The 26,871-nt window shown below is 49.2% G+C and overlaps 1 protein-coding gene across 8 annotated transcripts in view; it reads left to right on the top strand.

The window, feature by feature from the left end:
- Window positions 1-26,871, top strand: part of FBN3 (fibrillin 3) — a 153,870-nt gene that overhangs the window by 53,602 nt on the left and 73,397 nt on the right. For all 8 annotated transcript variants that reach the window (XM_083421307.1, XM_083421314.1, XM_083421313.1 and 5 more), the window contains 9 exons: window positions 1,708-1,833; window positions 13,965-14,117; window positions 17,242-17,439; window positions 19,555-19,698; window positions 20,384-20,503; window positions 22,494-22,619; window positions 23,184-23,306; window positions 25,429-25,704; window positions 26,590-26,643. In XM_083421307.1, the coding sequence (XP_083277433.1) occupies window positions 1,708-1,833; window positions 13,965-14,117; window positions 17,242-17,439; window positions 19,555-19,698; window positions 20,384-20,503; window positions 22,494-22,619; window positions 23,184-23,306; window positions 25,429-25,704; window positions 26,590-26,643 (1,320 nt within the window). The remainder of the gene's footprint in view (window positions 1-1,707; window positions 1,834-13,964; window positions 14,118-17,241; window positions 17,440-19,554; window positions 19,699-20,383; window positions 20,504-22,493; window positions 22,620-23,183; window positions 23,307-25,428; window positions 25,705-26,589; window positions 26,644-26,871) is intronic.

The following is a 26,871-nucleotide window of genomic DNA, read 5'->3' on the forward strand; positions in this document are numbered from 1 at the left end:
AATAAGTGAATACAGTCGTACAGTGGTACCTCGGGTTACAGACGCTTCAGGTTACAGACTCCACTAACCCGGAAGTAGTACCTCGGGTTAAGAACTTTGCTTCAGGATGAGAACAGAAATCGTGCTACAGCGGTGTGGCGGCAGCGGGAGGCCCCATTAGCTAAAGTGGTGCTTTGGGTTAAGAACAGTTTCAGGTTAAGAACGGACCTCCGGAACGAATTAAGTACTTAACCCGAGGTACCACTGTATGTTGGTTCTCAAATTTAATCCATTCCGGGAGTCCGTTTGACTCCTGAAACAGTTCAAAAACCAAGGTGTGGCTTCCGATTGGCTGCCGGACGTTCAGCTTCCAAAAAACGTTTGCAAACCGGAACACTCACTTCCAGGTTTGCGGCGTCCGGGAGCCGATTTGTGCGGCAGCTAAGATGTTTGACTACCGAGGTACGACTGTGAATATTAAATCAGCAAAAAGCAGAAGACAATATGTGCCAAAGCAGAAGTCTGAGGAGGGATTGTTCGGTTTTCTAGGGAAACAAACTCACCCATTCAGGGAGCCCACCAAACCCAGTATAGCCTTGGAACTGGGTTTGGAGAGACCGGCTGATTGCTGAATGGGATACAGCTGCAGGCAGCCTGGGGAACCTCAACATTCACCATGGGGCTTGCCCGTAAAAAGGGAGTTTGCAGTGATCTCAGAGGTTTCCAGGAAGCCTCTTCTTCGCGGGGGTTTGTGGGCGAGGTGTGAGTTTCTCTGGGAGCTGGGTGAGAGCCAAGGTGGACGGGTGGAGCTCTGGGCAAGAGCCAAGAGGCCGAGAGGGGTGTCTGGAGGAGAAGGAGCTGAAAAGAGTCTATCAAAGAATCAAAAGAGTTGGGAGGGACCATGTCAAGGAGTGAGAAGTGAAGCTACAGGGGACCAGGCAGAGGTCCAGTGGCGTAGCGTGGGTTGTCAGCACCCGGGGCAAGGGAAGTAATTTGCGCCCCATAACCCGTGGATTTGCGCCCCTAACCCTAACCCCCAGATGTTGCGCCCGGTGCGGCCGCCCCCCCCTGCACCCCCCACGCTACGCCACTGCAGAGGTCTACACCTGCCTTGCGGAACAGCCCTCCCATCAGATGTCAAGGAGATAAAGAACTACAGTGGTACCTCGGGTTAAGCACAGTGGTACCTCGGGTTACATACACTTCAGGTTACATACGCTTCAGGTTACAGACTCCGCCAACCCAGAAATAGTGCTTCAGGTTAAGAACTTTGCTTCAGGGTGAGAACAGAAATTATGCTCCGGCGGCGTGGTGGCAGCGGGAGGCCCCATTAGCTAAAGTGGTGCTTCAGGTTAAGAACAGTTTCAGGTTAAGAACGGACCCTCGGAACGAATTAAGTACTTAACCCGAGGTACCACTGTACTTAATTCGTTCTGGAAGTCTGTTCTTAATCAGAACACATTTTCTGTTCTCATCCTGAAGCAAAGTTCTTAACCTGAAGCACTATTTCTGCGTTAGCAGAGTCTGTAACCTGAAGCATATGCAAACAAATGCATAGGAATTTGTTCATATTTTCCCCCCAAAATATAGTCCGGCCCCCCACGAGGTCTGAGGGACAGTGGACCGGCCCCCTGCTGAAAAAGTTTGCTGATCCCTGGGCTACAACACCCAGGCTACAACATCACCAAGCCAGTCCACTCTCACGGTTCTTGCAATTGCTCTTTCCAGATGTGGATGAATGTACCAGCGTCTCGGGAGTTTGCGACGGAGGCGAGTGCACCAACACGGCCGGGAGCTACGTCTGTGCCTGTCCTCGGGGATTTATGACGAGTCCGGATGGCTCCCGTTGTGTGGGTAAGATAGAGAATCGATTGCTCAATTCGCCATTGCCGCTGTGGACTTAATGGGGTGTTTCTTTTCAAACCATAGCTGTCAAGCATCCCTTATTTGTTGTTGTTGTTTTATAAGATATTTATTAAAGGTTTTTTAGTTACAGAAAAAAAGTGTAAAAGAAAACAGAAACAATGAAAAATTTAACAAACAATACATCAAAAATAAGAAAAAAAGAAAGAAAAAAGAACAGCATAATAAAAAGAAAAAAGAAAACACATCCAAATTCCATATCATTATCTTTCATTTACTTGTTTCCTCGACTTCCTCACACCTCCCTTTTTTGTATTCTAGTTCAAATTAGCTAATTCAGCAAATCCCTTCCCTCTTTCTCAATTTTTTGTTCTATAATTTGTCTTAACCTAATCTAACTTTAAATTTTCCACTTTAGCCCATTAACAATCAGTTTTTGCTTAATTCTTTATCACATTTCTGCTAAAACCATATAACTTCATTCCAGTATTCTTCTAATTACATTCATTAATTTTGCAATATTTCTGTAAATATACTTTAATTTTTTTCCATTCTTCTTCCATCGACTCTTCTCCCTGGTCTCGGATTCTGCCAGTCATTTCCGCCATTTCCATGTAGTCCATCATCAAGTGTCCCTTATTTGGCAGGAAAGTCCCTTATCCCAGCGCCATGTCCCGCTGCTGTCCCTTGTTGATGATGTCCCTTAAATTTCCCGGGTTTCAAAGGAAGCAGCTCCTCTCCCTCCCTCCTTGCTGGCCAGGGAGGAGGGAGGCTCCAACTGTGTTGCTTGGCTGCCTGGCCCGCCCCCCTCCAGCCTCCTCTCACCAGCCTCGGCCCCCGGGAGCCCCTCCCCGCCGGGACTGATGGGAGCCTCAGGCCCTTCCACCACCATCCTCCTCGCGCCCGTCAAACTGGGCGTCTCTGCCTGGGGCCTCCCCTCTGCCCGTCACCACCTCTCCCGCTAGGCCGTACTGCGGCTGTGCTGCCGAAGGACCCGGATGAGATGGGCAGCCTGGCATGGCCTATGAATTGCTGAGGAGCCTTGAGAGGAGAGCGAGGGCAACCATAGAGAAAGCAGTTCAGAGAGAGGAGGAAGAGGAGGAGGCGGAGGCGTGGGCAGGTGTTCCAAGGGCTACAAGGGAAAGACCGCAAGCACTTCTCCCATAGATTTGTAGTGGTAGACTAGCACAGATGGTCTGATCGGCGGGTTTACTTCAGGCACTATCTCTCCCCCCCCCTTCCTCCCGCCCCACCTGATGGAACTGAGAGCTGCAGATGGAGCATGAGAGAAAAGATACAGAACTGCAGCAGCATCTTCGTAGCTTGGACTTTGTTTTGCGCGAAAAGCAGTTGCTGCTTGTAGTTATTTAATCGTTTCATCGGCTGGTGTCTTGAGCAGCAACCTCTGGAAACGAAGGGCTAAAAACCAGCGCTGCTCTCCAAAATTATCCGGTCCCTTTTAACTGGTTGACTAAAATCCCTTATTTTGGCTGCTGGTCCCTTATTTTCAAATCTGTAAATTGACAGCTATGTTTAAAACTGGTGGTGGCTAGTCCTTTGGGCAGGAAGTCCTTTTGGCAGGAGACGAATGGAGTAGAAGAGATACAACCGTGGAATGAGCTGGGCAATGGCGCCTTCTCAGGATGCAACTACACGCGGGGGGGGAGGGACGACACTATAAATAAGTCAGAAATTAAATCGTTATAACAATAGAGAAAAAAAACACTATAGAAAATCTCTTAGATTTTTTTTTGCTCTCCAGCGCCATCTGGTGTTGCATGTTTATAATGCACTCCAAACGATGTTTCTTGACTAATGGGTCTGAGTCCTCACATCCCTCATTTTCCTGCCCTGATCGTGTGACTGTCTCAATGTGAAGATATTTGTGCAATTTCTAGGAGTAAGGGAGGGAGAGTATGTGAACTTCCTTTCTCATCTGGAAAAATTTCAAAATTCTTCATAGACTGAGAAAAAGAAATGTTTAGCAGCTGGTTCTTTTTCCACACCTTCTGTAGATTTGGATCCGCCGTTACACGCTTTCGCTTTTGAAACCTTTTCCACTTTATCTCTGTATCTGCCTCACTTTTCCATCAGATTTAATTTCTTTTGTGCACTGGCTTCTATAGGTGATAACCATAAAGGTGTTTTCCTGTTGGCTAAATCTTGGCATCTAATCCAAATGCCATATAAGCTTCTCCTTATGCCATGATCTCTATGCATTTTTACCATATCATATAGATAAGCATGCCACCCATAGAGATTCCCATATCCTTCTAAATCCAACAGTCCTGTGATATCCATTCCTTTAACCAACCAATGCATGCTGCGTCATAATATAACATTATATCATGAAGTAGCTCCTGTCCTTTATCAGCTGGAAAAGTTGCAAAATTCCTCATGGCCTGCAAAAGAAAAGGGGGGGGGGGGGTTAGCAGCTGAAACTTTTTCCTTCTGGAGATTCTGAATGTTCACTGCACTCTTTCTGAGCCTCTGCTCCCCATTCTGTTATTCTGTTATTTCTGAGCCGGTGGGACCATGAAACCCACCGGCTTCGAGATGCTGAAAGTCGATGGACAAAGGAGGATGTTGGGTCTATTCCAATGTTGACCCTGCTCACAGCAGGTCCGCAACTCACTCAGGTCCATTAATTTCAGTGAGACTACTCTGGAATAGAGTTGAATTGGTTTCAGCCCACTGGTTTATTTTAGGGTACGGATGGAGTGTGGAGGTGACATTTTGACTTGGGTGATGAGGGGGTGATCATGGAAAATTGCAGGACATTTTGTGTATGAAGAAACTTGGGGGACTGAACAACACAGATTCAACGTCCAGTCTGGTTTATCTTTGCAAGAATTGGAAGACGGAAGCTTCAGTAGTGGGCAGGGTTGACCTACATTTAGTGGCCCTAATGTCAGAAGGTCGGCGGTTCGAATCCCTGCGACGGGGTGAGCTCCCGTTGCTCGGTCCCGGCTCCTGCCAACCTAGCAGTTCGAAAGCACCTCAAAGTGCAAGTAGATAAATAGGTACCGCTCCGGCGGGAAGGTAAACGGCGTTCGCCAGAAGCGGCTTAGTCCTGCTGGCCACATGACCCGGAAGCTGTACGCCGGCTCTCTCGGCCAGTAAAGCGAGATGAGCTCTGCAACCCCAGAGTCAGCCACAACTGGACCTAATGGTCAGGGGTCCCTTTACCTTTACCTGTACAGTGTTTTGTGTTGTGTAGGCTCCTATGATGTAAATCATGTGTTTAACCCACAGTGCCACCTGCGTCCCTTACTGTCGCTGTATGTAGACTTTATTTTATTGGTTCTTTATCTTATATTTTGGAAATGTACACCTGCGTTTTTCCCCCCTTTACATTTTTGGGGGGTCCCCAAGCGAGTGGGTCCCTAAGCTATAGCTTGTTTCGCTTATACGTAAATCCGGCACTGCTGGGTTTACAAGATGGAGTGGGCCGGGTAAGGAGAAAGGAGTCGCTCTTTTTTCTTTTTTAGGATGGCACATATGGCCGCTAGCATCCTTTCAAGCCTGCCAGAAGAGACCGAGCAAATTTAATTAAGGAGCCTGGTTGTTTTTTTTAAAGAAAAATAACTCGTCCCTCCCAATGGGACCACTTGCAATGTTGGCTAGTTCTTACCTTGGCTACGTCATTCGTTGGGGCTTCTTTTTCCCTGCCTCCCCCCTCACCTCCCAGAGCGAACATGTGCCGTAAATGTGCTGTCACTCGCTGAGAGGAACAATATTTTCTCTGGCCGAGGCGGCTTGCTTCCCAGTGGGTCCTCAAATTACGTCCTGCTTTCTGAAAGGTTCCTTTGTTCCACCGGACGGGATGAGAATTCCTCGCGAGGCGGAGATCGCTGGACGTTCCCAAGGCTTCCCTTCCACCCCGTAGACGAGCGGCGATTATGTATTTATTTTTAAAACACAACCCAGCTATGAATAGTTCAAAACATCCCGGCATTGCTAGGAGTTATTCTCGACCTGCCAGACATGGCCAAAGCAGTTTCCCAACACTCAGAAAGAGCAGGAAATAACTCCATTTCAGCTTTACTTTTTAAGTGTTTTTCTTTTTTCCCCTTTCCTTTTTTGAATAGCTGCAGTCATTTCTCCTCTGTGCGTATTGCGGGTTGGGTTGTAGCCAGCCCTGTTTTTCCTCAAGAGTAGACCCACTGAAATGAATGGACCTATTTCAGCTGCCTATATGCATTTCAGCGGGTAAAGCTTAGTCGAACCAAACCCAATATTGGTTCGGCACAAAGTAGGCCCTTTGAAATGACTTATCTAAGAGCAGTTGCCGTATTTTTCGCTCTATAAGACGCACCAGACCACAAGACGCACCTAGTTTTTGGAGGAGGAAAACTAGAAAAAAAATATTCTGAATCTCAGAAGCCAGAACAGCAAGAGGGATCGTTGCACAGTGAAAGCAGCAATCCCTCTTGCTGTTCTGGCTTCTGGGATAGCTGCGCAGCCTGCATTCGCCCCATAAGACGCACACACATTTCCCCTTACTTTTTAGGAGGTCTTATAGAGCAAAAAATACGGTAATCCGTCTGAGTAGAATTCAGTTGGATACAACCCATAGTTTGTAAAATTTATCATCACAATCATCATTATTATTAATTAAATTTGTATAACGCCTGCTTCTTGGGAGACAAGCAATGACAAACCTAGACAGCATCTTAAAAAGCAGAGACATCACCTTGCCAACAAAGGTCCGTATAGTTAAAGCTCTGGTTTTCCCAGTAGTGATGTATGGAAGTGAGAGCTGGACCATAAAGAAGGCTGGTCGCCGAAGAATGGATGCTTTTGAATTCTGGTGCTGGAGGAGACTCTGGAGAGTCCCATGGACTGCAAGAAGATCAAACCTCTCCATTCTGAAGGAAATCAGCCCTGAGTGCTCACTGGAAGGACAGATCCTGAAGCTGAGGCTCCAAGACTTTGGCCACCTCATGAGAAGAGAAGACTCCCTGGGAAAGACCCTGATGTTGGGAAAGATGGAGGGCACAAGGAGAAGGGGACGACGAGGATGAGATGGTGGGACAGTGTTCTCGAAGCTACCAGCATGAGTCTGACCAAACTGCGGGAGGCAGCGGAAGACAGGAGGGCCTGGCGTGCTCTGGTCCAGGGGGTCACGAAGAGGCGGACACGACTAAACGACTAAACAACAACAACAACAAAACCCTATAACTGTGAATTCACCACCCAGTAACAATTGTTCTCTGGGTGATGTACATTTCTCTGATGAAAACAAGGATGCCTTAGGAAAAGCAGACATTCTAGGATCAAAACAGAAACTGGGAGGGCTTCTGCGAATCCAGGATTGTCCTTGGAAAATATGGTCCCCCGTCACAGAGCCACGATCCCCAGAGCAGTTTAACAATCAATCCCTCTTCGCAGAGAACTCTGGGAATTGTAGTTCAGAGGGTGGGATATAGAGGCCTCCTAAGAGGTCTTGAAGGGTGCCGCTGTGGGTTAAACCACAGAGCCTAGGACTTGCCAATCAGAAGGTCAGCGGTTCGAATCCCCAAACGGGGTGAGCTCCTGTTGCTCAGTCCCTGCTCCTGCCCACCTAGCAGTTCGAAAGCACGTCAAAGTGCAAGTAGATAAATAGGTACCGCTCCTGTGGGAAGGTAAACGGCGTTTCCGTGCGCTGCTCTGGTTTGCCAGAAGTGGCTTAGTCCTGCTGGCCACATGACCTGGAAGCTGTACGCCGGCTCACTCGGCCAATAAAGCGAGATGAGCGCCGCAACCCCAGAGTCGGCCACGACTGGACCTAATGGTCAGGGGTCTCTTTACCTTTACTACATGTATTTGGGACGTGGATGGCGCTGTGACCTAAACCGCAGAGCCTAGGGCTTGCCAATCAGAAGGTCGGCGGTTCGAATCCACGTGATGTGGTGAGCTCCCGTTGCTCGGTCCCTGCTCCTGCCAACCTAGCAGTTCAAAAGTACGTCAAAGTGCAAGTAGATAAATAGGTACCTCTCTGGTGGGAAGGTAAACGGCATTTCCGTGCGCTGGTCTGGTTTACCTAAGAGGTCTTGGAGCTCTGAACAAACTACAGCTCCCAGAATTCTTTGCTGGAAGCCCTGCTTGTGACTGTAGTCCACTGGCTACCCAGAAACCCTCCTTGCCATTTCCAGATCTTCCTTTCATAGAATCATAGAATCATAGAGTTGGAAGAGACCACAAGGGCCATCGAGTCCACCCCCCTGCTAAGCAGGAAACACCATCAGAGCACTCCTGACATATGGTTGTCAAGCCTCTGCTTAAAGACCTCCAAAGAAGGAGACTCCACCACACTCCTTGGCAGCAAATCCCACTGTCGAACAGCTCTTACTGTCAGGAAGTTCTTCCTAATGTTTAGGTGGAATCTTCTTTCTTGTAGTTTGGATCCATTGCTCCGTGTCCGCTTCTCTGGAGCAGCAGAAAACAACCTTTCTCCCTCCTCTATGTGACATCCTTTGATATATTTGAACATGGCTATCATATCACCCCTTAACCTCCTCTTCTCCAGGCTAAACATGCCCAGCTCCCTTAGCCGTTCCTCATAAGGCATCGTTTCCAGGCCTTTGACCATTTTGGTTGCCCTCCTCTGGACACGTTCCCGTTTGTCAGTGTCCTTCTTGAACTGTGGTGCCCAGAACTGGAGGAGCATCCCTCAGACCAAGCTCTCAGGGGGTGGTTTGGGGGCCTTTATAGTGGGGAAAGATCCAAAGGGTTTGGAGGTCAATAGAAATGTGGTCCACGGCTGCTGCCGCCTCCGTGCCAACGCTTTTGCAGGCGATCTGCTCTGTCTACCTGCCGTGAAAGCAATAAGTTCAGCCATGAGATGGGACAGGAGGGGGGGTGCTGAGAGGGAGGGAGTCTCAAGCTGAAAGAGCCCCCTGTTTTTCCCAGCCGCCTCACGGCGAGGTTCGTGTCAGATCAACCGAGCCGCCGGCAGAAATGGAAGTTTGTGACCTTAATTTTGAGCGGAGAGTCAACAAGCGGCCTCAGGAATTTGCGGGAAGCATCTGAGTTTAATCAAAAGGAGATGTCAAAGTTAATGAGGACCAAGAGGCACGTCGCCCCTCCCTCTCTCTTCCCCCCTGCAGACCCGGTTGCGCAAAGGCAAATTTGTCGCACGCAGCGCAGAACATTACAGTATAGCCAGAGCGCCAGGGCCTGTCCATTTAACTGTTTCTTCCCAATGAATCTTGGCTTTCCGCTCCCATCCACCAATATCTCTGTTATGTACTGAGTTGAATAGGATTCAGAATGCAGCAGTCTGATTGGTCCTAGAACAATAGGATTCAGAATGCAGCAGTCTGATTGGTCCTAGAACAATAGGATACAAATGCAGAAGTCTGATTGGTTCTAGAACAATAGAATCTAAATGCAGCAGTCTGATTGGTCCTAGAACAATAGGATCCAAATGCAGCAGTCTGATTGGCCCTAGAATAATAGGATCCAAAATGCAGCAGTCTAATTGGTCCTAGAACAATAGGATTCAGAATGCAGCAGTCTGATTGGTCCTAGAACAATAGGATCCAAAATGCAGCAGTCTGATTGGTCCTAGAACAATAGGATCCAAAATGCAGCAGTCTGATTGGTCCTAGAACAATAGGATCCAAAATGCAGCAGTCTGATTGGTCCTAGAACAATGCAGCAGTATGACTGGTCTGCAGGAGCCACCCAATCCAGCTCCAGATGGAAGGGAATCCACAACCTGATTGGCCTACAGGAGAATTCAGGAATTAGCCAATCACGTGTGGCCCATTGTGCAAATAATGTATATAAAGCAGATATTTGGGGGGAACTTTCATTCCTCCTCACTACTATGAGCTGAATAAAGAGCATGAAATCCACACTCGACTCTGAGTATATTTCAATCTCTTTGGCCTGCGAGTAATATTGCCAACTTATCATGACTGCCCATGCTCCTCTGCCTTTGACAGCTCCTTGACGTGCAGAAATTCCGGTGGTCAAGTTTTCATGGAGCAGCTAATCGCGAAGGCCTGAACTTTGGCAACCCTGAGTTCAAATCCTGAAAAAGCTGCTCAGGGTGGAAGCCTGGGGCTTCTCAGATGTTGCTGGACTACCATTCCCATCATCCCTGTTCTGAGACGCATCCTGTTTCTCAGGAGAGGATGCCTCTTTGGGGTTTCCCAAACTTGGGTCTCTCTCCGGCTGTTTTTGGACTACAATTCCCATCATCCCTAACTAACTGTAGTCCCCAATCAGCTAGAGACCTGAGTTTGGGAAACATTGAAACTGTACCAGGGAAGAAAATGGCTCCCTCTGCTGATTTCCATGGCTTTGCAGATGTGTGCGTACCTAAGATTGTGTGTCTGTGCATTATTGTGTGTGTGTATGCCTATGAGTCAAGGGACGCGGGTGGTGCTGTGGGTTAAACCACAGAGCCTAGGACTTGCCAATCAGAAGGTCGGCGGTTCGAATCCCCGTGACGGAGTGAGCTCCCGTTGCTTGGTCCCTGCTCCTGCCCACCTAGCAGTTTGAAAGCATGTCAGAGTGCAAGTAGATAAATAGGTACCACCCCGGCGGGAAGGTAAACGGTGTTTCTGTGCGCTGCTCTGGTTCGCCAGAAGCGGTTTAGTCCTGCTGGCCACATGACCCGGAAGCTGTACGCCGGCTCCCTCGGCCAATAAAGCAAAATGAGTGCCACAACCCCAGAGTCGGCCACGACTGGACCTAATGGTCAGGGGGATTTTGAGAGAGACCACCTATCCTTTGCTTGAGGTTCAGGCTTGCTCAGATACGGCGGTCTTCGCCACAGAGGGAACTTTCTGTGGAGAGGAGCATTCCAGTTGCCTGCATGTAGAAGATCTATAATAATAATAATAATAATAATAATAATAATAATAATAATTTATTATTTATACCCCACCCATCTGGCTGGGCTTCCCCAGCCACTCTGGGTGGCTTCCAAAAAAATATTAAAATACTGTAATACATCAAACATTAAAAGCTCCCCTAAACAGGGCTGCCTTCAGATGTCTTCTAAAAGTCTGGTAGTTGTTGTTCTCTTTGACATCTGGTGGGAGGGCGTTCCACAGGGAGGGAGCCACTATCAAGAAGGCCCTCTGCCTGGTTCCCTGTACCTTTGCTTCTCACAGCGAGGGAACCACCAGAAGGCCCTCGGAGCTGGACCTCAGTGTCTGGGCAGAACGATGGGGGTGGAGATGCTCCTTCAGATATACTGGTCTGAGGCCGTTTAGGGCTTTCAAGGTCAGCACCAACACTTTGAATTGTGCTGGGATCCAATCTAGCATGTCAGGGGGCTTCCTGGCATGCTGGTTGTCTAAATGCAAGGCGTTTGGTTGCCCAACTCCCCTTCCCTGCCGCGGCGCCTCCCTCAAAGGGTTCCCGCTGTGCTCTGTGTTTGTGAACCAGGCCTCGGCAGAGGGGAAGGAAACCTGGAAAAGTTCCTCGTGAAACGTCCCGGGAATGGTGGATTTCTTGGGCTCTGACTCACGGCTATCTGGGAGGTGTCTGCGAGGAAATTCCCTCTCAGCCAGAGTCCCACCCAAGGCTTCATTAGCCTTTTGACGTTTGCATCCTGGGCTGTTAATTGCGAGGTTTTCCAATGGAGGGGTTGTGAGAGCGGATGATTAAAGACGGCCTTTCCAGGGCTAGCCAAATGGTGCAATTAACAGCAAGCACTTTGCAGGGGGGCCTCATCATCCAGCTCTCCTTTGGCACACAAACACCCCTGACAAATGAGTCAACCAGGGTAGTATATACTGAGCAGAGGTGGGGTGAGGTCCTCCTCCCCTTTCCTCAATTTCTTTGCCAGTGGGGAGTTTTGGATCTGATTTCTCGATTCGTTTTTCTTGCTATGCTTTCGAGGTCCTCGACGCGGGTGTCTTTGCGGGTGGGGAATGTGGATCGCGGCTTCGCCTTGGAATTCCTCCTCTGGTTAAAAGCCAGAGTGAAACGTGCTTGGACATGCTGTTTTATCTATCTATACCTGCGAGGGACGCGGGTGGCGCTGTGGGTTAAACCACAGAGCCTAGGGCTTGCCGATCAGAAGGTCAGCGGTTCGAATCCCCACGACGGGGTGAGCTCCCGTTGCTTGGTCCCTGCTCCTGCCAACCTAGCAGTTCGAGAGCACGTCAAAGTGCAAGTAGATAAATAGGTACCACTCCGGCGGGAAGGCAAATGGCGTTTCCGTGCGCTGCTCTGGTTCGCCAGAAGCGGCTTAGTCCTGCTGGCCACATGACCCGGAAGCTTTAGGCCGGCTCCCTCGGCCAGTAAAGCAAGATGAGCGCCGCAACCCCAGAGTGGGTTACGACTGGACCTAATGGGCAGAAGTCCCTTTACCTTACCCCCACACCGCCACACTGTCTCCCCAAAAGCGGCAGCCCTCCAGAGCTGGTACTCGAGGCCTTTGAAACAAGAGGTGGTCCATGAAGGAAAAAGGGGAACAGCCTCGCCAGCCTCACTCCGTCCCAACTTCTTGGTGGCAAGGGAAAAAAAATAGGTATAAACAGAGAATTCCCTGGATGGTAAGATCTAGCTTTGGGCTCTTTGGTGAGACAGGTAGAGATTTAAAATCACAAAATATGCAGCAAAAGGAAAGCATGTCAATATAGGCTCTTAGACCTTTAAAATATGTGTCCCTTTCTTTCCAAATTTGCCCCCAGCGTAGCAAAAAGACCACATGTTAGTTTTAAAAAATGGTTTCCTTACAAATTCTTCAAAGGTCAGGTTCATGTTTGTCTCCATGAATCCATCAGAAAAGTTGCACAGGCAGTAAAACTCGGCTTGGTTGCAGTGGTGAATGTTACTAAGTTATTGGTATAGGAGAAAGAGGCTTGTTAGAGCCATGCGGTCTGAACCTGGAGCAACTAGCTCTGACCTCTTTACACGCTGAGATTTTTTAGGTGGACTGGAGGGGAACCAAGGCCTTGATTGGCTTCCCTCCAAGGTGAGGGGGAGCGACCTAGGTAAACCTGACAGGACAGCTTGCTCTATGACATTAACCCCTTCCTGCATTAACTAGACTTAAGCATGTTTGTTGTGAGCTTGGTTCTTCTACACAACTCACCCTCCCTCTTGCTTGCAACCTGTTCAGGGAGTGGACACCAAGCGAGATATTAAAGAAAGCTGTTTAGAAGAGGTGTTTCCTCCTGAGAAAGGGGGTGCCTCTTGATGCAGGGATGGGGCAACTGTGACCCTACAGATGCTATCAAACTCCAACTGACATCAGCCCCTGGTAGCCAGCATGCTCAGTGGTCAGAAAGGATGAGAGTTGGAGCCCATGAATCTTTCTTCTTCTTTGGCAATCCCTTGTAGCTGAGTAAGATTGTCTTCCATGAACACAGTCTTAACATTGTGTCCGTAAGTGACTGTGGAGGCCAATTCTGGATCCACACATCCTTCCACAGTGGGGACATAGGTTTCCAGGCAGGAGTTGATCCCGGTGAGGGTTTGCCAAGCACGTTTCTCCCTTGTGTCCTGAGTTCGAGTGTCTTCAAAACCTATGACACCTTTGGTAAAGGCTGTTCTCCAACTGGAGCACTCGCAGGCCAGTGTTTCCCAGTTGTCGGTGTTTATACTACATATTTTTTAGATTTCAGAGAGTCTTTAAACCTCTTTAAGCAATACCTGGAGGTCCCTATCCATTGTTTAGACTCTGGCAATGTTTGGCATTTCTGTGCGCTGCTCTGGTTTCGCCAGAAGCGGCTTAGTCATGCTGGCCACATGACCCAGAAAAACTGTCTGTGGACAAACGCCAGCTCCCTCGGCCAGTAAAACGAGATGAGCGCCGCAACCCCAGAGTCGTCCGCGACTGGACTTAACTGTCAGGGGTCCCTTTCTCTGATCTCATGTACAAAGCAGGCTCTGCGCATCCGAGCCAGCGTGGTGTAGTGGTTAAGAGCGGCGGACTCGTAATCTGGTGAACCGGGTTCGCTTCCCCGCTCCTCCACAGGCAGCTGCTGGGTGACCTTGGGCTAGTCACACTTCTCTGAAGTCTCTCAGCCTCACCTCGCAAAGTGTTTGTTGTGGGGGAGGAAGGGAAAGGAGAATGTAAGCCGCTTTGAGACTCCTTCGGGTAATGATAAAGCGGGATATCAAATCCAAACTCTTTTTCTTCTTCTTTCTCCCGCTTCTCGTTCCAGACCAGCGAATCGGCACTTGCTTCTCGGCACTCATCGGCGGCCGGTGCGCTGGGGAGCTACCCGGACAATACACGAAAATGCAGTGCTGCTGTGATTCTGGGAGATGTTGGGCCATCGGACAAACTCCAGAAATGTGCCCTGTGAGGGGGTCAGGTGAGTAAGCTCTGGGGGGGGGGTTTAGAAAGGCCAGCGGGCCTTGATCTGGCAACATTGGCTGGGCGGCATGCAACAATACAGTGGTACCCCGCAAGACGAATGCCTCGGAAGACGAAAAACTTGCTAGACGAAAGGGTTTTTCGTTTTCTGAGGTGCTTCGCAAGACGGATTTTCCTAAGGGCTTGCTTTGCTAGATGAAACGGCCCTGCCTCTCCTGTCATGGCGACGGTCGCACGCTCGCTTCCCCGCTCCTCCGGCTCCCTCCCACCTTCCGGCTGATGGCCGACCTTCCGGCTGCCTCGCGCCACTGCCCACCGCCCTCGCGCGCTCCTCTCAGAGAGCCATTGCCGCCAGCAGCCAGCGCTGCAGCCGGAGTCGCGCTCCTGAGCCCCGCCGCCCTCCAGCAGCCGCGTTGCACGGTGTCCACAAGCGCGGGTGAGTCCAAGGACCGGCTGCGGCAGCTGCCCTGCTTCTCCCCACCCCTCCCCGCCGTGGTGCTTCGCAAGACGGAAAAACTCGCTCTACGAAAAAACTCGCGGAACGAATTAATTTCATCTAGCGAGGCACCACTGTATTTTGGAAAGTGAGTGATACACTTATGGAAGAAATCTGTCTGTATACAGTGGTACCCCAGGTTACATACGCTTCAGGTTACATACGCTTCAGGTTACAGACTCCGCTAACCCAGAAATAGTGCTTCAGGTTAAGAACTTTGCTTCAGAATAAGAACAGAAATCGGGCTCCTGTGGCGCGGCGGCGGCAGCAGGAGGCCCCATTAGCTAAAGTGGTGCTTCAGGTTAAGAACAGTTTCAGGTTAAGAACGGACCTCCTGAACGAATTAAGTACTTAACCCGAGGTACCACTGTATACTGCATTTTTTGCTCTATAAGACACACTTTCCCCCTCCTAAAAGGTAAGGGGAAATGTGTGTGCGTCTTATGGAGTGAATGCAGCCGGGAGGCTCTGCTCAGTGCTTCCTTTAAAGTGTTGCGTGTGCGGCTCTTGGGGGCTTTTCCCCACACGGATGCTCTGTGCACTCTTTAAAGGGAGCGCGGCTCTTGTTGTTGTTGTTTAGTCGTTTAGTCGTGTCCGCCTCTTTGTGACCCCCTGGACCAGAACATGCCAGGCACTCCTGTCTTCCACTGCCTCCCGCACTTTGGTCAGACTCATGTTTGTAGCTTCAAGAACACTGTCCCACCATCTCGTCCTCCGTCGTCCCCTTCTCCTTGTGCCCTCCATCTTTCCCAACATCAGGGTCTTTTCCAGGGAGTCTTCTCTTCTCCTGAGGTAGCCAAAGTCTTGGAGCCTCAGCTTCAGGATCTGTCCTTCCAGTGAGCACTCAGGGCTGGTTTCCTTAAGAATGGAGAGGTTTGATCTTCTTGCAGTCCATGGGACTCTCAAGAGTCTCCTCCAGCACCAGAATTCAAAAGCATCCATTCTTCCGCGATCAGCCTTCTTTATGGTCCAGCTCTTACTTCCATACATCACTACTGGGAAATAGTGATCCCACTACTGGAAAATAGCGACTCTTAGGGGAGCCTTTTACCTTAGCTTCCTTCCAGGAAGGGGGAGCCTTCATCTGTCTGAGACAGTGCATAGTAATCCGAGTACCGTATTTTTTGCTCTATAAGCCTCACTTTTTCCCTCCTAAAAAGAAGGGGAAATGTGTGTGCGTCTTATGGAGCGAATGCAGGCTGCGCAGCTATCCCAGAAGCCAGAACAGCAAGAGGGATTGCTGCTTTCACTGCGCAGCGATCCCTCTTGCTGTTCTGGCTTCTGGGATTCAGAATATTTCTTTTCTGGTTTTCCTCCTCCAAAAACTAGGTGTGTCTTATGGTCTGGTGCGTCTTATAGAGCAAAAAACAAGGTGTACCATATTGGCCTGAATATTCGCCTCACTTTTCCCCCAAATTCTGCCCGTTTTCTGTTTTTAATTTCTCCCCATTTGCGGCACCCTCTCTTCTCTCTCTTATACCACACCAACAATACAACAAGCTCTCGTTCCTTCTGTCGCCCATGGTTCAAATCCTGCTCACGAATACGCCGTACCATAGTACAGTGGTGCCTCGCAAGACGAAATTAATTCGTTCTGCGAGTTTTTTCGCCTTGTGAATTTTTTCATCTTGCGAAGCACCGCTGTGCATTGATGGTTTCCCATAGGAATGCATTGGCGGTTTTTAAAAAAAGGCGCAAGGCGTTTTCGTCTTGCGAAGCAGGGCCATAGGGAAATCCGTCTTGCGAAGCAACTCAGAAAACGAAAAACTCTTTCGTCTTGCGAGTTTTTCGTCTTGCGAGGCATTCGTCTTGCGAGGTACCACTGTATTCCTTTAAGGAATCCGGAAAAAGGCATCCCTTTTCCCACAGACAATAATCATTTGGCTGCTCTGGTTTTAGCTGTTGGCTTCACCAATTACAGTCGTACCCTGGTTTTCAAACAGCTTAGTTCTCGAAGGTTTTGGCTCCCGAACGATCGAAACCCGGAAGTGATTGTTCCGGTTTTCGGGTGTTCTTTTGGAAGCCGAATGTCCGACGGGGCTTCCGATTGGCTGCAGGAGTTTCCTGCAGCCAATCGGAAGCTGCGCTTTGGTTCTCAAACGTTTTGGAAGTCGAACGGACTTCCGGAACGGATTCCGAGGTACGCATGTTTAGCCTGGAGAAGAGGAGGTTAAGGGGTGATATGATAGCCATGTTCAAATATATAAAAGGATGTCACATATAGGAGGGAGAAAGGTTGTTTTCTGCTGCTCCAGAGAAGCGGACACGGAGCAATGGATCCAAACTTCAAGAAAGAAGATTCCACCTCAACATTAGGAAGAACCTCCTGACAGTAAGAGCTGTTTGACAGTGGAATTTGCTGCCAAGGAGTGTGGTGGAGTCTCCTTCTTTGGAGGTCTTTAAGCAGAGGCTTGACAACCATATGTCAGGAGTGCTCTGATGGTGTTTCCTGCTTGGCAGGGGGTTGGACTCGATGGCCCTTGTGGTCTCTTCCAGCTCTATGATTCTATGATTCTATTCTGTGATTCTATGATTGTAGTTGCTGCAAGTCTTCTTTATGAAGCTCCTTTATCCTTCCAGCTTAAGCGGGAAATGACGGTTTGGTTCTCTGCTTTGTCCTCCCCAGATGAATATCGCCGCCTGTGCATCGAAGGCCTCCCAGTTGTTCCGGGCTTCCCTGGAACTTTTCCCGGGGTCCCTGGCTTTGGCCCCAACGGCGTTGGGCCAGGAATTAGTGGTCCCGGTGGTTTTGGACCAAATGGAGCAAACGGTCAAGGTGGGATCCCCGGACTGCCTGGAATGGGGCCCGGAAGTTCAAGCATTGGTAAGTAAAAACAAAATCCACAACATCTAGTTTCTAGACCTCATGGTAGAGAGGGAAAGAGCTGCCTTATGCCGAGTCAGGACTTTGAGCCCAAGAGATGCTGGAGATTTAACCTAGCATTTTCCGCCAGGCAAAGCAGTACAGTGCTAACTCTGTTCTCAAACTTAATCCGTTCCGGAACCAAAGCATTCCAAAACCAAGGCGCGCTTTCCCATCAAAAGTACAGTGGTGCCTCGGGTTAAGAACAGTCTGGTCTAAGAACGATTCGGTTTACGAACGCCGCAAAACCGGAGATAGTGTCCCGGTTTGCAAACTTTACCTCGGTCTAAGAACAGAACAGAACAGAGGAATGCGGGTGGCGCTGTGGGTTAAACCACAGAGCCTAGGACTTCCGATCAGAAGGTCGGCGGTTCGAATCCCCGCGACGGGGTGAGCTCCCGTTGCTCGGTCCCTGCTCCTGCCAACCTAGCAGTTCAAAAGCACACCAGTGCAAGTAGATAAATAGGTACCACTCTGGCGGGAAGGTAAACGGCGTTTCCGTGCACTGCTCTGGTTCGCCAGAAGCGGCTTAGTCATGCTAGCCACATGAACCGGAAACTGTACGCCGGCTCCCTCGGCCAGTAAAGCGAGATGAGCACCGCAACCCCAGAGTCATCCGCGACTGGACCTAATGGTCAGGGGTCCCTTTACCTTTACCTTTAAGAACAGAATCCGAACGGTGGAAGGGCACCAGTGGCAGGAGATATCATGAGGGAAAGCATACCTTGGTTTAAGAACGGTTTCGGTTTAAGAACGGACTTCTGGAACAGATTAAGCTTGGAAACCAAGGTACCACTGTAATGCAAAGTGGATTAATCCATTCCAGACTTTTAAAAACAACCCCTGAAACAGCAATTTAACATGAATTTTACTATCTAAACAAGACCATTGAAAATGAAAGCGATAAACAATGTACTGCAGTCGCTCAATCAATCAATCAGTCATTCAATTAGCAGCTGAACTGGGTTCCACACAGCCACAAAAGCAAAACAAAATATGGCCTCTAAAACAAAAACAATAAATAGCAAAAAGAGACAGACCTCAGCTCAAAATGGAATTGTGGCACTCAAATTGGAAGCATAACACTCGAATCAGAAATGTAACACTCAAAGCGGAGCACATTTGCAAACCACCACACTTACTTCTGGGTTTGCAGTGTGTGGGTTCCACATTGTTTGAGTACCAAGGCGTTTGAGAACCAAGGTACTACTGTATAACTGAGCTGCCGTCTGTCTGCTAAAGTAAGAGTTGAACGCCTACTGTTCTGTTATAGTAGTAGTAATAGTTTATTATTTATACCCCGCCCATCTGGCTGGGTTTCCCCAGCCACTCTGGACGGCTCCCAATAGAATATTAAAATACAATAAACTATTAAACATTAAAAGCTTTCCTAAACAGGGCTGCCCTTAGATGTCTTCTAAAAGTTTGGTAGTTGTTGTTCTCTTTGACATCTGGTGGGAGGCTGTTCCACAGAGCGGGCGCCACCACCGAGAAGGCCCTCTGCCTGGTTCCCTGTAACCTTGCTTCTCGCAGGGAAGGAACCGCCAGAAGGCCCTCAGAGCTGGACCTCAGTGTCCGGGCTGGACGATGGGGGTGGAGACGCTCCTTCAGATATACTGGACTGAGGCCATTTAGGGCTTTAAAGTTCAGCACCAACACTTTGAATTGTGCTCAGAAACGTACTGGGAGCCAATGCAGGTCTTTCAAGACTGGTGTTATATGGTCTCGGCAGCCGCTCCCAGTCCCCAGTCCAGCTGCCGCATTCTGGATTAGTTGTAGTTTCCAGGTCACCTTCCAAGGTAGCCCCACGTACAGCACATTGCAGTAGTCCAAGCAGGAGATAACCACAGCATGCACCACTCTGGCGAGACAGTCTGTGGGCAGGGAGGGTCTCATCCTGCATACCAGATGGAGCTGGTAAACAGCTGCCCTGGACACAGAATGGACCTGTGCCTCCATGGTTGAGCAAAAGAACCCTGCGTTGGAGGGGGTCAGACTAAATGACCCTCAGGTGTCCCCCCAACTCTTCCCCGCTCACAGCAGCAGCAGCAGTAACCGCCCCTGGTGTTTTTGCAGGAACAGCCACCCTCAACCAGACCATCGACATCTGCAAGCATTTCACCAACCTGTGCTTGAACGGGCGCTGCATCCCCACCCCGTCCAGCTACCGCTGCGAATGCAACATGGGCTACAAGCAGGACATGCGGGGAGAATGCATTGGTGAGTTGGGGGGGCTGGGACCACGGGGTGCATGCATGCGCAGCCTTGGCTGAGGGAGCAAAGCCGCCACGCTCATGCTAAGATAATTCTTGCCACAGTTGTTGCCATAGCTGTCAACCGTCCCTTATTTGGCGGGAAACTCCCTTATCCCAGCGCCGTGTCCCGCTGCTGTCCCTTATTGTTGATTTCCCTTAATTTTCCCGGGTTTCAAAGGAAGCAGCTCGTCTCCCTCCCTCCCTGCCGGCCATGGAGGCTCCAACTGTGTTGCTTGGCTGCGTTGCTCACCCAATAAGGAGCCTAAGAACGACTGGGGGGTGGAGCTTGCATGCCTTGCGCCGATCAAGTCGGCCGCGTTGCCTGGGGACTCGCCTTTGCTCAGCGCTTCCCAGCGGAGAGGTGACGGTGGTTTTCCTTGCTGCATCCCCTTTGCCGGGTTGCTGCGCTGTGGGAACCACCGCTTGAGGCTTCGTTTGGCTGCTGGCTGGGCTTTCTGCCTTTGGCTCGGAGGGGCTCAGAAGTTGAACATACCTGTGCTTGGAAAATCCCTTATTTTGGCTGCTGATCCCTTATTTTCGAGGCTGCTGGTCCCTTATTTTCAGATCGGTAACTTGACAGCCATGGTTGTTGCATACATGAACAGTCTCTTATCTTCCCTTGGTATCTCTCTCTGCCTTTCCTTGCCAAGACATGGATGAGTGTTCGAGTAGCCCCTGCCTCCACGGCGATTGTGTGAACACACCCGGCTCGTACCACTGCAAGTGCCATGAGGGATTTCAGAGCACCCCTACCAAGCAAGCTTGTATTGGTAATTTCGGGGAGAAACTGGGTATCCTCCTTTCGGATTGGTGGTTATTGTTATAATAAAAAAACTGCTCCTTTATCCCTTATGGGTACCCAAGAGCCCACATAGAGTCCTTAAGTAGGTTTTCTATCGGTAGGAGAAATTAAGAGAGGCCTGTCGGAATTGCGACTTGTCCAGTTGAGTCGCCTCCAACGTGATTAACGACCCGAGCCTTTGATAAGACTCCAAGCACGTTCCCCATTCCGCAGAGTATCCAGCACAGGGAAGAGACGAGAAGTTTGAGCTACATGGCTAAAGAGTGTTTTATTCCTAACTACGCAGACAGAAAAGAAACATACATGCTCTCTCCGTGAGAGCAGAGAGGAACTGAACCAAGGAACAGGAAACCAGTAACATCACATCCGTCGCCTGTCTTCCGTGAGACGTCCAACAGCCTGGAATCTCTGGAATGTAAACGGAGTCTTGTGACTCAAAAGCACTGCACAGTGGCAACACACAGAAATCAACATCCTCCCCCTTTCTGTGAACACCACTGGGCAGTGTGTTAGTACAATCTCAGTACAGTGGTACCTCACAAGACGAATGCCTCGCAAGACGAAAAACTCGCTAGACGAAAGAGTTTTCCGTTTTTTGAGTCGTTCCGCAAGACGAATTTCCCTATGGGCTTGCTTCACAAGACGAAACGTATTGCGAGTTCTTGCGAGTTTGTTTCCTTTTTCTTAAAGCCTCTAAGCCGTTAATAGCCGCTAAGCCGCTAAGCCGCTAATAGCCGTGCTTCGCAAGACAAAAAAACCGCAAGACGAAGAGACTCGCGGAATGGATTAATTTCGTCTTGCGAGGCACCACTGTACAAACCCAGTTTCTGTACATAGGTACAGTGTTGATCCTTCGGAACAACCTAGGACAATAAATCAGCAGGCGAACCAGAGAATATTGAGAAGCAAAGCAGCTAGTAAGTCTGATCTTTATTCAAGGAGCTGCTGCAACAGGGTCCCTCGCTCATTGCACGCAGGAGGGAGGATAACCCCAAACAATGGTGTGCAAGCCCTTATATAGACTTTTGAAATTGCCTGCCCTGTAGCTCAAGACACGCCCCCCCCCAATGAGCATCATGCTCACAAATCCAGTACTTTCAGGACTGGCACAGTCCATAAAAATCCAGTTACAAGTAGGTAGTCCGGTTGGTCTGCTGTAGTCAAAACAAATTAAATTAAATTAAATTAAAAAATTCCTTCCTGTAGCACCTTAGAGACCAACTAAGTTAGTTATTGGTATGAGCTTTTGTGTGCATGCACACTTCTTCAGTTGCAGCACTTTAACATTATGGGATACAGTGGTACCTCGGGTTACATACGCTTCAGGTTACAGACTCCGCTAACCCAGAAATAGTACCTCGGGTTAAGAACTTTGCTTCAGGATGAGAACAGAAATCGTGCTCCGGCGGCGCGGCAGCAGCAGGAGGCCCCATTAGCTAAAGTGGTGCTTCAGGTTAAGAACAGTTTCAGGTTAAGAACGGACCTCCGGAACGAATTAAGTACTTAACCCGAGGTACCACTGTACTTAATTCGTTCTGGAAGTCTGTTCTTAACCAGAGCACAATTTCTGTTCTCATCCTGAAGCAAAGTTCTTAACCTGAAGCACTCCGGAACGAATTAAGCACTTAACCCGAGGTACCACTGTACAGAACACCACACCAGAACAAAGTGAGGAGAAGAGAAAGTAAGACCCAGACTCCTTCTGGCCTATTATAGTCAGTGTGACCTTGACGGACAGATAGCAGAACCCATTTAAACCAGCTGTACGCAACTTCCCGGAAGGAATAACCCAAACAACAGAAACCTCCTGCCTGTTTCTTTCACGTAGAAAGAAACCTTCCAGAACCCTCTTGAATTAATCAGAACAGGAAAGATCTCCACATATCAGATCAACACTTTCTGTACTAAGAAATGCAAACGGACAGTTCTGACTTAAAGCCTTTTTGGTTCCCTGCTAGACATCGACGAGTGCATCATGAACGGACTGATGTGCCGGAACGGGCGCTGTGTCAACACCGACGGCAGCTTCCAATGCATCTGCAACGCCGGCTTTGAAATCACTCCGGATGGGAAGAACTGTGCCGGTAAAGATTAGGCCCTTTTTGTCATGGGGCGGGGGTGAGGGGTGGGGCATGCGAGGCCCTCAGTCTGGTTCCTTCAGGGCAAAGGGGGCCCAGAGAGGAAGAGGAGGAGGAAGGGTAAGGGAAGAACAAGATGGAGTAGAGAGCCAAAATGGATGGGTCGGTAGATGGGGGGGGGAGAAATTGGTTGAAGCCTCTGGGAAGACCTAGTGAGCGAGGAAAAGGTGAGGGGGAGAGGCGAAAAGGAAGGAGAGAAAGAGAGAAGGAGAGAAAGGAAGGGAGGGAGGGAGGGAGGGAGGGAGGGAGGGGAGGAGGAAGGGGAGGGGGAAGGAAGGAGAGGGAGGAAGGAAGATAGGAAGGAAGGAAGGAAGGAAGGAAGGGAAAGAGGGAAAGAGGGAGGAAGGAAGGAAGGAAGGAAAGAAGGAAGGAGGGAAAGAAAGAAAGAAAGAAAGAAAGAAAGAAAGAAAGAAAGAAAGAAAGGAGGGAGGGGGAGGGGAAGGAAGGAGAGGAAGGAAGGGAGGAAGGAAGGAAAGAGGAAAAGAAAGATCTGCTCCCTTCCTCCCGCAGATCATGACGAATGCGCCACCACTAACATGTGCCTCAATGGGATGTGCATCAACGAAGACGGGAGCTTCAAATGCATCTGCAAGCTGGGCTTTGTCCTGGCTCCCAATGGGCGATATTGCGTTGGTGGGTATACTACGGGAAAACTTTACCAGGGATCGCGAGTGGGGGAAGTTTGAATTTCCAAACACAAGCAAGGTCTTTGCCCTCCACCAGGCCTTCAACAACTCCCTGGTCAGGTTTTTTGGTTTGTTAAATCCGCACACGGCTTTATTGCGGTCCGTAGACCCACAATACACAGTGCGGCATAGTATACCGTATTTTTCGCTCTATAGGATGCACCCAACCATAGGACGCACCTTGTTTTAAGGGGGAGAACAAGAAAAAAAAATTCTCTTTTTTTATATATAATAATATTTATTAGAGATTTAACAGTTACAAAAAGAAAAAACAATAAAGAATTTAACAAACAATACATCAAAGATAAAAACAAAAACAAAAAAATACATCAAAACAACAAGAAGAACAAAAAACATTTAAAAAAGCACATCCAATTTCCATTTCTTTGCCTTTCATTTACTTGTTTCATCGACCTCCTCACACCTCCCTTTTTTGTATTCTAGTTCAATTTAGCTATTTCAGCAAATCCTTTCCATCTTTCTCAATCTTTTTTTTGTTCTATAATTTGTCTAACACAATCTAACTTTAAATTTTCCACTTTGGCCCATTAACAATCAGTTTTTACTTCATTCTTTATAACATTTCTGCTAAAACCATGTCACGTCATTCCAGCATTCTTCTAACATTCAAGAAAAAAATAATTCTCCCCCTCTCTGCTCAGCGCCCCTTCAGTGAAGCGGCAGGAGAAATGGAGCCCCTTCCATTTCTCCTCCCGCTTCGCTGAAGGGGCGCTGCGCAGCTCTCCCTCTCTGCTGAAGCCAGGAGAGTCTCGCTCTCCAGGCTTCAGCGAAAGCAACACGTAGCCTCCGGAGCGCAGCACGAGTTCCCACTGCGCTCCGGAGGCCTCAGGCAGCTATCCCTGAAGCCTGGAGAGCGAGAGGGGTCAGTGCGCACCAACCCCTCTCGCTCTCCAGGCTTCAGCGAAAGCAACGCAAAGCCAAGGAGCACGGAGGGAGCGCTCCCTCTGCGCTTCGGAGGCTTCGCGTTGCTTTCACTGAAGCCAAGGAGCCTGCATTCGCTCCATAGGACGCGCACACATTTCCCCTTAATTTTGGGAGGGGGGAAAAGTGCATCTTATACTGGAATGAAGTCATATGGTTTTAGCAGAAATGTACTAAAGATTTAAGGAAAAGTGGATTGATAACGGGATAAAATGAAAAATTTAAGGTTAGATTGTTAAGTTTAATTATAGAACAAAAATTGAGTAAGATGGAAAGAATTTGCTGAAACAGTTAATTGAAATAGAATACAAAAAAGGGAGGTGTGAGGAGGTCTATGAACCAAGTTAATGAAAGGTAAAGATATGGAATATTCGATGTGTGTGTTTAATGTATTGTTGTTGTTTTTTCTTTTTTCTCTTTTTTCCTTTTTTTCTGTATTTTTGTAGTGGTCTTTTTTTCTTTTCCCCCCTTTTTATTGTAATTGTAATGTATGTTTTGTTAAATTTATATTGTTTCCCTTTCTCTCTTTTTTCTGTAATTCCCAAACCCTTAATAAATATTTTATTAAAAAAAAAAGTGCATCTTATAGAGCGAAAAATACGGTATATATCAACATTAAAGTTATTAGTCACCAGAGGAGCTTTAGCCTGTACTAGGGCTGAAAAACGTCCAGAATTTCCCAGACATAGCCAGGATTTGCAGCTCATAATAATAATAATTATTATTATTATTATTATTTACTATTTCTACCCCGCCCTGGGATGCGGGTAGCGCTGTGGGTTAAACCATAGAGCCTAGGACTTGCCGATCAGAAGGTCGGCGGTTCGAATCCGCGCAATGACGGGGTGAGCTCCCGTTGCTCGGTCCCTGCTCCTGCCCACCTAGCAGTTCGAAAGCACGTCAAAGTGCAAGTAGATAAATAGGTACCGCTCCTGCGGGAAGGTAAACGGCGTTTCCGTGCGCTGCCCTGGTTCGCCAGAAGCGGCTTGGTCCTGCTGGCCGCATGACCCGGAAGCTGTACGCCGGCTCCCTCGGCCAGTAAAGCGAGATGAGCGCCGCAACCCCAGAGTCGGCCATGACTAGACATAATGGTCAGGGGTCCCTTTACCTTTACCTTTCCCTGGCAGACATCGACGAGTGCGAGACCCCTGGAATCTGCATGAACGGCTGGTGTATCAACACGGAGGGCTCCTTCCGCTGTGAGTGCCTGGGGGGCCTGGCCATCGGCGTGGACGGGCGGGTCTGCGTCGACACCCATGTCCGCAGCACCTGCTACGGCGGCATCAAGAAGGGCACCTGCGCCAGGCCTTTCCCTGGCGCTGTCACCAAGTCCGAGTGCTGCTGTGCCAACCCGGACCACGGGTTCGGGGAACCTTGCCAGCCTTGCCCTGCCAAGAACTCAGGTGAGTTGGAGAAAAACGCTCTGTATGTGCCTGTTAAGATTCTGAGAACCAGGTTCCGCCTTGCCCCTGTGGCAGTAGATAAGAACTCCAATGAAAGGAAGAAGAAGAGTTTGGATTTGATATCCCGCTTTATCACTACCCTAAGGAGTCACAAGATGGGACGCAGGTGGCGCTGTGGGTTAAACCACAGAGCCTAGGGCTTGCCGATCAGAAGGTCGGCGGTTCGAATCCCTGCAACGACGGGGTGAGCTCCCGTTGCTCGGTGCCTGCTCCTGCCAACCTAGCAGTTTGAAAGCACGTCAAAGTGCAAGTAGATAAATAGGTACTGCCCCGGCGGGAAGGTAAACGGCGTTTCTGTGCGCTGCTCTGGGTCACCAGAAATGGCTTAGTCATTCTGGCCACATGACCCGGAAGCTGTACGCCGGCTCCCTCGGCCAGTAAAGCGAGATGAGCGCCGCAACACCAGAGTCGGCCACGACTGGACCTAATGGTCAGGGGTCGCTTTACCTTTAAGGAGTCTCAAAGCAGCTAACAATCTCCTTTCCCTTCCTCTTCCACAACAAACACTCTGTGAGGTGAGTGGGGCTGGGAGACTTCAGAGAAGTGTGACTGGCCCAAGGTCACCCAGCAGCTGCAGGTGGAGGAGCGGGGAAGCGAACCCGGTTCACCAGATTACGAGTCCACCGCTCTTAACCACTACACCACACTGGCTTATTTCTAAGTGGAAGGTCTTACCACATTCCAACACCACAGACCACAGCGCCACCCGCGTCCCACAAGGCCAATAAGGACAATAAGGTCTGAGCATTCTCAGTGTCCATGGAATACAGCGGCTCTAAGCCTTAGAATCGCTGACTTGACAAAGACTTGTGTTTTTTTCCGCAGCTGAATTCCAGGCTCTCTGCAGCAGTGGCATCGGCATCACAGCTGATGGGAGAGGTAAGTTTCGGGGAAAGTGACCCCCACCCCACCCTTGTGGGGGGGTTGTGCAAGGCTGGGGCCTCTGCAAAAACTCTGTCTTGGTGGTGTTTCATTGGGACGCAGTCTTAAAATCCGTGGTCCCAACTCAGTCCGCGAATGAAAGCACTGGACCTTCTGTAATTTATCATTTTCACTCTGATTCGCATAAATATGGTTTTACAGTCATACCTTGGGTTACAGATGCTT

The sequence above is a fragment of the Podarcis tiliguerta genome, assembly GCF_965153285.1.
Source record: "Podarcis tiliguerta genome assembly, chromosome: 18".
Classification (NCBI taxonomy): domain Eukaryota; kingdom Metazoa; phylum Chordata; class Lepidosauria; order Squamata; family Lacertidae; genus Podarcis; species Podarcis tiliguerta.